General features: G+C 43.7%; 1 protein-coding gene across 2 annotated transcripts in view; it reads right to left on the bottom strand.

Annotated features, from left to right (window-relative positions):
- SPECC1L (sperm antigen with calponin homology and coiled-coil domains 1 like) overlaps window positions 1-12039 on the bottom strand; it is a gene marked incomplete at both ends in the record, with an annotated part of 92780 nt that overhangs the window by 70453 nt on the left and 10288 nt on the right. For both annotated transcript variants that reach the window (XM_079717192.1, XM_079717193.1), the window contains 3 exons: window positions 4086-4293; window positions 5671-7301; window positions 11243-11396. In XM_079717192.1, coding sequence (XP_079573318.1) covers window positions 4086-4293; window positions 5671-7301; window positions 11243-11396 — 1993 coding nt within the window. The remainder of the gene's footprint in view (window positions 1-4085; window positions 4294-5670; window positions 7302-11242; window positions 11397-12039) is intronic.

The raw sequence follows: 12039 nt of genomic DNA, 5'->3' as shown, positions 1-12039 counted from the left end.
CAAGATGGAAGGGTGGCTTCTGCTGAGGCAACAGGTGTATGTGTGTGTATCAGTTTCACTGCCGGGCCAAGCTGCCTTTCCCTCTGGGTGGTCTTCTCTTTAAGACAACAGGGCAGGCTGCAGTTACTTCTGGCACAGTGTGAAGGTCGTGCTGAGAGTCCCTGGCACCATATTCCCACCTTACTTAGAGGTGAGCGCAGCAGCAGCCTGGGGGCAAACACCAGAGACAGCCCCGACAGAGGAGGGGGCGGTACAGCGCAGCAATCCCTTACACTGTGGCCTGAGACCGCTGCTGGCCCTGGGGCCCTACGATCCCTGACGTGGAGGTTTCAGTGTCCCCATTCCCAGGGCTCTGCTGGGAACATTATTATTCAGAGCTTTAGTGTTCTCCTAAACTGCAGAATGTTCTATTCTGATTGATTTCTCCGCAGCCAATTCCATCAGCTTTATATAAAGTATTCCAGAAATTACCCCAAATTGCTGACCTACTGATAGGACTCTTCCCCTGTTTTCTATCTTTGCTCAAGCTCATTGTAATTTTTATATCTCTCCCGCCATGTCACTTGGACTTTGGAAGGGAAAGGAAGTATGTATGATCTCAGGCCATCATCTTGAACTGGAAGTCTTAACAGTAGTTACTGAGTGACTTTTTACATCAAATCTTTCCAGCTCAGATGCTGTTGAGAAGTACCGCAGGCCAGATCTACGCAGTACAGCACTGATGTTCTCTGGGAGGCCGCCTGGACTCCCAACTACATGATACACCTGTGATACTGTCCCACAGATATCACTGATACTCTACTCATTTTTTCCAATCTTTTTTCTCTCTGGATAATGTCTACTGATTGGTTTTCAAGTTCACTGGCTCTTCTGTATCTCTAATTTGTTGTTTAAATGACTCTGTAACTTGTTATATTAGCTGTTTAATTTTCTAGTTCCAGAATACCTACTAGGTTCTTTTTTTTTTTTTTTTTTTACAGTTTTTATTTCTCTGTGGAGATCTGCTATTTGTTTGTCATGACGAGCATATTTTCCTCTACGCCCTGAGTACAGTTACAGTAGCTGTTTTAAAATCCTGTCCATTAATACCAAAGTCAGAGTCGCTTTGGGGTAAATGAGGAGTGACTGCCGATGGGTGCAGGATTTCTTTAGGGGATGATAAAAAAGTTCTAAAATTGACTATGGTGATGGTTTCATCCACAGAAGAAAATCTCAATTTCCCAATTAATAGTATTCCCTGTCATCGAGTCCCCTATACCAAGTGTTGACTTAGCATCAATCCCAAATGCTAGAATTCTCTAGGAAAAAAATTAACTCCTATCAGACTATGGAGATGTAACAAATTATAACGCATGAAACTTGTTTGGATCCCAGTCCCTATGAAAAACTATAAAGGACATTTTGGGGACAGCTGGGAAAATCTTCACATGGGGTATTAGATGATGCTAAGAAATTACGACTAATTTTACTAGATGTGATAACGGCATTGTGGTTTCGAGGAGGATGTTTAGAAGGTGCATGCTGAAATATTTAGAAGTTAAGTATCATGAAGTTCACAGCTTACTGCCAACTAGTTCAGTTAAACACACACATACAGAAGGCAAACACTGCAAAATGCTACCAACTGTCACATCCAGGTAGGAGGTGCTAACTACCACACTACTCTCACACTATTTCTATACATTTCAACTTTTCATTTCAAAAAACTGGGGAGAGAAACTACATGGCTAAAAAAAAATTTATTAAGGCTTTTCAGCCTTTTTTTTTTTTTTTGCAGTACATGGACCTCTCACTGCTGTGGCCTCTCCCGCTGCGGAGCACAGGCTCCGGACGCGCAGGCTCAGGGGCCATGGCTCACGGGCCCAGCTGCTCCGCGGCATGTGGGATTCCCCCGGACCGGGGCACGAACCCGTGTCCCCTGCATCGGCAGGCGGACTCTCAACCACTGCGCCACCAGGGAAGCCCTTTTCAGCCACTTTATGATTAAAAACCATACAATGTCAATGTAACTTTTATTTTGGCAATGATAAGGAAAATTTTGTCCCAGGAATCCTTATCACCTAACATTTTTCTAGCTATTACCCCAATTACCACAAGGTGTCACTCTTTCCACATTCAAATCAAAGGGTTTGCAAGGGAAAAGGCTGTTCTTATCAGTATAAAATGGAAAACACACTGAACTCCAAAGTTAATCTGAAAAACTTTAGAACCTCTTATATTTAGGAAGTAAAATTAGATAACTTGCTCAGTTCAGTGACAATGAAATACAGACTAGATATAAATGTTAAACTAAAAGTTTTTTAAAACTTTAGATGAAAAAGTTCATCACTATGTAAGAAATACAATCCCACAATCCACTACTCCAGTATCCAGATACCCTGGAATATTCCAAATGACCCTGAGGTCAACCTACAGATGCTGGGTCAACTAGCCAGCGCTCAGAACTGCCACCAGACACATTTAGGGCTCCTGCAAATGACCGTCTCTTTCTTGGAACTATCAATAGTTCAAACCTTCCCTCCACCCCACCTCTGCATCCACAGCACAGGGGCTCTGGCTACTGTATTGACACACTGTATCTGCCTGTCAATCCTCTGTCAGGGAATAAATAGTAAACCGTCAGTGCTCAAAGGAGCAGCATCATGAACCAGAAATTTTAAGAGCTTTAACCAAGGCATCCAAAAAGGTTACCTCCATTCTCCCTGTCTCCACCAGGCCATCATTAAAGTGTATTACAACTTAAAATCTGTTAACATTTGAGGAATCTAGATGAAGAACACATAAGAATTTTTTAAGTGTATTATTTGGAAATAATTTCAAACTTATAAAAAGGTACAAGAAGTAACACAAAGAACCAAACACCCATTCACCTCCTTCTCAGATTCGCCTACTGTTAATAGTTTACCATTGGTTTTATCATTTGCTATCTCCCATCCCTGTCCGTCTGCCTCTAATTGTCCCTTTTTCCTGAACCCTTAAGGATATACATCACAGTCCTTCACCCCTGAATATTCAGTGTGTGGTTCCCAAGAATACACAGACACAGCTGGGTTATCAACTTCATAAATTTATACTGACACAATACGTTTACCTAATCTCACACACATTCCAGTTCTGTCACCACACCTTTACAGCAGCTCCCGACAGCACTGGAGCCAGTGCAGGCACAGGGAGTGCACGGGTTGTCCTCCTCAGCCTCCTACAGCCTGGAATTCTCCCTCAGCCTTTGTCTTTTATGACACTGGCATTTTTGAGGATACAGCACCATTCGATCCTGGGCTTTTAGTACAACATTCCTCATTTTTTGTCTGTTTAATGTTTCTTTATGTTAACTGAAGTTATGCCTCAGCCAGAATACAGCCTAGCGATATCCATGTGCCTCTGTCACTTACATGATCACCTGGTCACCCGATCACCGGGTCACAGTGTTGCCCAATTATTCCACTGTGTAATTTCTGGTTGTTTCTTTTTCCTCACTTGTAACATAATAAACAGTCTGTGGGAAGACATTTTAAGATCATGCAAATTTCTGTTCAAATTTTCCACACAGAAATGCTTTGTACTATTTTTGCAACTTTTTTTAAAGTCTGAAATACTTAAAAAACAGTTTTTTAGAATCTTTTAAAAAACAAAGCAACTCAAAATCTGAGTTTCATGTCTACCTGATCATAAAATCTCTGTGAAAGGGAGGAATATTAAACAAATAAACAAAAACCTGTGCCTCAGGCATAAGATTATAAAGGATAAATATTTTTTGGTCTCAGTATACTTGCAACCACTAGACATCGACAACAAATGGCTTTTCCTAAGATCTAGAAAGTTAACAACCCCATTAGCTTCTCACTTAAATGATTTTCCATAATTAAGCAGTTTTAAAGAGATGCTTCCACTTAACAGTCCTTTAGGAGCCAAACAGCAGCCGGAAGACTGCCAATGGCCATGGGAAGCTCTTGCCCACACACGTATCTGCCGGCCACTGTGCTCCTGCCTTTGAACCCCTGCCCCAGGAAGAGCCACCCCCCGTCACTTTGCTACTTAGAACGCAAACTCTTCCCACACGTTAAGACGGGTGGGACCTCACTTACTCTCTAAGTCAGAGATGATGAGGTTGTCATGAAGCTTCACCGCCCGGTGCTGTTCTACTTCGTCTTCAAGTTCAAAGATCGTTTCTTTCATGTCACTCCTTTCTGTCTCTTTTTCTTCCAGCTCTGATCTTAATTTTTCTAATGTCATATTCAGATCTTCTATTTGCTTCTTAGCTTCTTCTTGGAAGGCTCTGTATTCATCTTCTACCTGTGCAAAATTGATGGTGCAGATCAGAAAAGTAAGAGTTGTTCTAAGGTAAGTCCTAGGATGGAGGCACACCTTGTCTCAGCAGGGAGCTGAGCGTGAGCTGCTCTGCGTGAGCAAGAACGACCTGTGTAATAGCTGGGTGGAAGGCGCTCTCCAGTAACATGGACTTCACACAGTATGCTTAAGCATGATCTGCTGCCACATCACTGACTGAAATTACACTGACATCTCACTGAACTTCACTATACCATTTATGAGGAAATTTTCCCTTCTCCAAAGTTTGGACTGCAGGCATGCATCTGATTAATGATTAACATGCTTTCCCACAAAAATGATGTCTGATTTGTGACAGTTTCAAAATCAAATTAAAAATGGAAACAAAAAAGTTCTCTAATATAGTCAGTGTTAGTTCATAGTGGCCCCCAACATACATGCTCTGACAAATACCACATCTCCTAAACTGTATCTATGAAAGTTGTCACTTAAAAAATTAAGGTTTAGGGGCTTCCCTGGTGGTGCAGTGGTTGAGAGTCCACCTGCCGATGCAGGGGACACGGGTTCGTGCCCCGGTCCGGGAAGATCCCACATGCCGCAGAGCAGCTGGGCCTGTGAGCCATGGCCGCTGAGCCTGCGCATCTGGAGCCTGTGCTCCACAACGGGAGAGGCCACAGCAGTGAGAGGCCCGCGTACAGCAAAAAAAAATAATAATAATAAAAAAAATAATAATAATAAACACGACATCAGCAACTGCGTGGGGCACAGAGCCCTGGCGATTGCCAGCAACCCTGGGCTGCAGTTCTGACTGAGTCCTCACTATCACACTGCGTGTAAAAAAAGGTGGCTGGACCAATGATCACTAAGGTCCCCACAAGCAACAAACCATGGGCCTCTAAGAAATAGGAGCCTTCACACTCTAAAAGTATTTTAAAATCACAACAGAACTCTACTTGAAAAACTACAACCACAAAAGGATAAGAAGAGGCAGACATTGCTGGTCCCACAGACTGGAATACTGGCTCTCCGTTTTTCTTATGCCAAACTACACTACAGAGGAGGATGTAAAACTGTATGACACACTCCCCTGGGCATACCCAGAACTAAGGACAACTTCTGTTACAACTTCAGTTAGTTGTAACTCCAGCCCCAACCTCTCACAGGCAGGAAAACAGTAACAAAGTACAAGTGAGTGGAAATGACATTATTATAAGAATACTTTTCACTCCATCCCAATACAAGAAAACCATTCTGAAGCTTAAAAAAAAATCTGATTAACAAAAGCTAATGACACACCACCAGGGCTGCTGGCTCTCAGTAAGCATGCCATGTACTGCAGCCGCATAACACTGGTCCAGAACATTTTATCTACTTAAACAGTACCTTTGCGATGGTGTCCTGCAATCGATTGGCATCATTCCGGGTGTGAGCCAGATCTTCCTGCAGGCTACTGGCCAGAGTCTCTGCTTTTTCTTTGTCCAGCCTGACACTCTCCAGGAGATCCTGAATGTCAGACTTGTCTCCGGAGTTATGGATGGAATACAGCTCCGCCACTTTCTGCTTCTCGTTCTCCAGCTGGGCCTTCAGGCGATTCATCTCGATCTGGTCACTGGCCACTGTGGCTTTGAACTCCTCCAACGTGGCTGTCAAGGCTGCCTTGCCCTTCTGCTCAGACTCAACGATTCGCTCCATGTGGTGGTTGCGCTCCTTGAGTGCCCCGATCATCTCCTGAGCTTCCTTGTTGTCTTGCTCAGCCATCTTCAAAGTATTACTTAAATGTTGCTGGACGCCAAGAAGCTGCTCCCGTTCAAAACGGGTGTTCTCAGCTAGATCCATGTAGCGTTGCTCCAGTTCCATGTAGCGTCCACTTTTTACATCTTCATCTATGACATAGGAAATGTGATGCTCATCTAGAAGGGAGCGGAAATATTCAATCTGTCGGCTGAAGTGTTCCAACTTATCGCTCTGCTGACATAACGACTCCATGAGAATCACCTTCTCCTCTCCGAGCCTTTCGTTTTCGCTGTTCAGCTCCTGGGTGATCTGCTGTAGATCAGCGAGCTCTTGCAGAGTCGCCTGAAGTTCCTCACTCGTACTGTGTTGGTTCTCCTCCATCTGGTGTATTCGTTCCGTCAAACAAGCGACGGACACTTCGCTGGCGTTCCCGCTGCTCCCCTTCCGAGAGCGCTCTATGCTCGGAATGCCTTCTGATTCCGAGGACGACGGTGCATCCAGGGCGTCATCGCTGGATGTGAGGGGCTGGTACACCTCACTGCACTCGCTGTCCAGGTTGTCCATAGAGTTACTGTGCTGATGGTCCATGAGGGTGTTTTCATCCTGGCTCAGGAGATCCTCCACTGACCCAGGGGCAGAGCCCTCCACCGAGGAAGTCAGAGTCCCCCCTCCATCGCTCTGGTTACCAGGGGTGATCTCTGGGCTCAGGGACTGATAGCCAAACAGTTTTTCAGAATGGTCTAGCCTCTGCTCCAGGGAGAAGCCCAGTGCGTTCAACCTGTCCTTTAGCATTCTGTTTTCATTTTTCAGCTGGTTGAGCTCCTCACGGATGGCAGTATTCTGTTCCTGTAACTGCAATAAAGTGGACTCGACGTCAGTGGGCTGGTGAACAATGACGGCTTCCTTCTCGGACTTCTCATCCCCCTCAGGAGGGTCCTCGTTAATGCCCAGCTGAGCACGCATGTCTCGGAGTTCATTCCGCAAATGTAAAATCTCCACGTCTTTGGTTTTTGCCAATGTGAGAAGATCCTTCACTTTGGCTTCCAGAGCAGCTTTGTCACTGATCTGATTGTCCGATTTGGACTTGCTCATACGAATGTCACATTCCGTAGCCGTGCGACTGCGGGAACGTTTAGCCAACGCCATGTCATTAGCCCCCTGACCTGCAGAAGGTAGTTTTTTGCTCTGGTTTAGTCGGGTACGTTCACGTAATCTTTCTCTAGTAGAACTGGATTCTTTATTACCTGTGGAAGTGCTCCGCTTGGTTGAAGAACTCGTGCCTACATGTTTAAGACAAAGAATATAAGGCAAAAACTTAGCAGTAGAAAGGCACATAGTGGGACTTCCCCGGTGGCGCAGTGGTTAAGAATCTGCCTGCCAATGCAGGGGACACAGGTTCGATCCCTGGTCCATGAAGATCCCACACGCCGCAAAGCAACTAAGCCTGTGCACCACAACTACTGAGCCTGCGCTCTAGAGCCCGTGAGTCACAACTACTGAAGCCCGTGCACCTAGAACCCATACTCTGCAACAAGAGAAGCCACCACAATGAGAAGCCCATGCACCGAAACGAAGAGTAGCCCCCACTCGCCGTAACTAGAGAAAGCATACACGCAGCAACAAAGATCCAATGCAGCCAAAAATAAATAAATTAATTAATCAATTAAAAGATGAAAGGCACATAGTTATGCCCCAGGTAGAATGAGATATAATCTAAGGATCTATAATCATAATCACACAGTGATTCTGACCTATACTAATTCTGCCTGAGAGTCTGGTTACTGTAAAGTTGTTTCCTCCAAACTGGAAGATCAATCATCTTTTAATTATCAATGAAAAATGAAGTTATATACTGAGTTGTATACCGCAAAGGGGTGAGTTTTATGGAATGTGAATTATACCTCAATAAAGCTTTCATAATAAAAAAAAAGCTATACACATGAACTTGAATCCCAATCCATGGCTTTCAACAGGTGGCCAGGATATCTAGGGCAAGCCAGATGAAGGTGACTCTAGGGATAGCCAGTCAGGTAGCAAACTAACTGCAGAAACAGACAGTGAAGGAAGATTACAGATGACCAGAAGTGAGAGGCAGCCTGTGGACAAACAAAAAACCTAAGCTACCTACAATAACCACAAAAACTATGATCGAAGTAAATGCAAAACATTTTTCACACCATAAAATGCCACAAAATAGTACCAATAACAAGAATTATTAGAATAGACAACATGCACTTATACTTACTACACACACATATTAACACTTCATACACATTAATTTACACAAGCTTCATTATCATCATCCTGTTTTACAGACAAAGAAACCCAAAAAGAGATGTTAAATAATCTGCTGACATCCCACAGGTAATACATGGATGAGCCAAGATTCACACACAGGCAGGCAGTCTAAGCAGTATGCCACTCTGCCTCCCTAAGTGTTAGAAAACGATGATGCATCACTGCTAAGTTATAACAGCACGTTCGTCAAATATGCTGCACAAGGCACACCATTACTTAACTGCTAAAATTTTAAACCTGTGCAAACAATTGACATGATCATGTATTTAATATAAAAAGAACAGGAGTATGTTTAAATACCGACAAACACTTAAGGAAATCATTAGACTGTTTTTTACTTTGAAAAATAAGTCCTAGACCTGACCAATAAATATTTTTAAAGAACCAACTGGTTCTTTATGTGGCAGGCACCAGGCTAACCAGGTAACAGGGAGTAAAAGGTCTACACGAGGGAAGATGATGTGGGAAGAGAGCCACTAATTCTGCCAGGGATCAGGTGTAGAGCAGGGGAGGGAATGCTGGTGGCCACACGACAGATGAGGACGAGGTAATGGAAGCAGCATCGTACACAGAAGGAAAAGTGAGGTCCTACAGTGGAAGCAGCAGGGGAAGGTTTCCATAGGGTCCTGAATGCCAGGGAGAACTTGGTGAGTTGCAGCAACAAATGTTCAATAAATTTTCTTGAGCAGGGAAGAAACACAGAGAAAGACTACTTTGATGGAAATTAAGCTAGAGGATGTGAAGTGAAACATGAGGAAGAAGGAAAAGCAGTAAAACTAAAGGAAGGCCTGCATTCGGGGAGCAAGAGCTAGATCTCCATAAGAGCAGAGAAGGGATAATAAATCTGTAATAGATTTCAAAGGCAGAAGTAACAGGATTAGGAGGAACAACTGCAAATGGAGGCCAAAAGAGGGAAAAGATGGGGCAACTGATCCGGGGAGGTGATAACTGAGTCCAGCCTTGTGAGGGCAGGAGGCACTGGTCAGCAGGGAACCACGGGTGTGCACCCAGGGAATTCTAAAGGGTAGAACCAGGAGGAGATACTGGTGGGATTAGAGTACTGAATTTCCTTCTTACCACACAAGCTACAGTGCTAAATGTGGTGACGACCCCAGGCTTGAGGGTGAAAGACTTAAGGTCCAGTCTCTGCTCCATCACCAGCTTTGAGGCCTGGTACAAAATGGGCACCCAGTAAGCATTCACTGAGCAAATGAATGCATGGCCCTGAGCAAGATACTTGAGCTTTCTAAGTGTAGATTGCCATCTCTAAAATGAGACTAATGATAGCCTCTACTTCACAGGGCTGTAGTGAGGATAAAATGGAATAACGCCTCTAAAGCAAAGTGAGGACTTCCACGTTTCCTCCTGGTGATCATATTGCACTGCTATTACAATTAACAGTGGGGCGTGACTTGGAGTGGGCGGAAGAATCCACAGAGGGTCACAGCAGGAGAGATGACAGTAAGCAAACCTGGGCTAGGAAAAATTCCAATACACACAAGAGGGGACAAGAGCCTAAATAATGATAGCAAAAGAAGGTCTGCTATAATTTCTGCCAATTTGCTTTCATACACTTTATTACAAACATATGACCTTAAGTTTATAGGAAGTTTCAAAGTTTTTTTCTGTAAGTGTAAGAAGTAAAATATGATAACATTACTCCTTGGACTACAGAATGAGATCTAGAAACAAACTGCTGCTAACGAAGGAAGAAAGAATGGTAGGACTGGAATGAATGGATCTAGGCATCAACCATCAGGCTGCTAACAACATGGAGCGGGACATGGCCAGAAACAATGGGCCTCCTGACAGACAGACAACTATTACCTAGGAAGGAATTGGTGGGGGTAAGAGGAAGGAACCTGAGTCCGTCCCATCAAGGCTCTAAATTCAATGACATTTATAGTAAACAGACAGAATAAAAGAATAAAATCAAGGACATCATAGGAATGTGACATCAAAATCCAGATCACGGGACTTCCCTGGTGGCACAGTGGTTAAGAATCCACCTGCCAATGCAGGGGACACTGGTTCGATCCCTGGTTTGGGAAGATCCCACATGCCGCAGAGCAACTAAGCCCGTGTGCCACAACTACTGAAGCCCGCACACCTAGAGCCCGTGCTCTGCAACGAAGAATGGCCCACGCTCGCTGCAACTAGAGAAAGCCCACGTGCAGCAGCAAAAACCCAATGCAGCCAAAAATAAATTAATAATTAAAAAAAAAAATCCAGATCACAGGAGGCAGTTTCATAGTGGTCCAGTGGTTAGGGCTCGGCACTTTCACTGCCAGGGCCTGGGTTCAATCCCTGGTCGAGGAACTAAGATCCCGCAAGCCACACAGCATGATCCAAGGGTGGGGGGACACCAAGATCATGGGAAACTCTACAGATCAAACAACCAGTTTCCACAAAAATTAAATTGCAAGAAAAAAGTGGGATGAACTCATAGATTTAAAATGAAGATTTAAGAGACACTTCACCAATTACTATATATGGACCTTAAGTGAATCCTGGTAAATCCTGATCCAAACAAATAACTAAATATATGTATGTAATATTTATAAGACAGTTAGAAATTTAAATACTTACTGAATAATTTATGATTTGAGAAATGATTATTAATTATTTTAAGGACTGATAATGGTATTATGAATATATTTTTAAAATAATCCTTGTCTTTCAAAGATAATTAAATATTTGTGGATGACATCTGGAATTTGCTTCAAAATAGGGGAAGGTGGGTGGTCAAGGAGCTAAGAGTGGCCATCAGGTGATAAGGGTGATGAGTATACAGAGATGAAATACCAGATACTTTTGTGCATATTTGAAATTTTCTACGATTAGATGGAATTCCCTAAATACCACTGCACTCACCTACTCAAACACAAAGGCAGTGTAACCCTCACACCGAGTGCGCGCATACCTGTGCTACTCTTGGGTCTGTTCTCCATGGTGCTCATGGCAGGGGCGGATGCTGACGGTGCTGTGGAAGGGCAGGTGCTTTTCTTCCCTTTGACACCATTCGTCACAGTCACCCCTCCAGCCATCCCAGCTAAAAGGTCATCACTGCTCTTGGTCTAGAAGCAACAGAAGATAAAAACAAATTGATTAGAAGAAGCAAGATTAAATAACATTTTGACACTAAACAAAGCCCTTGACTTTTACGCTGAGTTCAAGAACTCTACAAGGACTTTCTGACAGTTACCAAGCAGCACATCACTCTGTGCTACAGAAACAGAACTTCTTCACTGCTTCATAAATGATCACACACTTCTTTTTTTAATTAATTTTATTAAATCTTCACCCTAGTATATACTTTTTTTCTTTTATAAAGCCATTTTTAATTTAATTTTATTTAGTTATTTAGTTATTTATTTTGGCCACACTGTGCACAGCATGCAGCATCTTAGTTCCCCACCCAGGGATCAAACCTGCGCCTCCTGCATTGGAAGCACGGAGTCTTAACCACTGGACCTCCAGGGAAGTCCCCCACACACTCATTTTTAAAATATGAAAATCATAATGTACTCAGAGATGTTATGGAAGCCCACTGTGTGCCCCCACGTGCCAGATTCAGTGAGAGGTGGGAGAAAGTGCAGACATCCTCCTTGCTACCACTCATCTAGGATGTGACTCTAGGATAGCGACATCACACGTGCTATCTCAGGAAAGGTCTGTAATGCCACAGGAAACGCCACCTTGCAGTTTCTAGAGAGAAGC

This window comes from Hyperoodon ampullatus, assembly GCF_949752795.1.
Source record: "Hyperoodon ampullatus genome assembly, chromosome: 13".
In the NCBI taxonomy this organism is placed as follows: domain Eukaryota; kingdom Metazoa; phylum Chordata; class Mammalia; order Artiodactyla; family Ziphiidae; genus Hyperoodon; species Hyperoodon ampullatus.
This window is presented reverse-complemented; position numbering and strand designations above follow the sequence as displayed.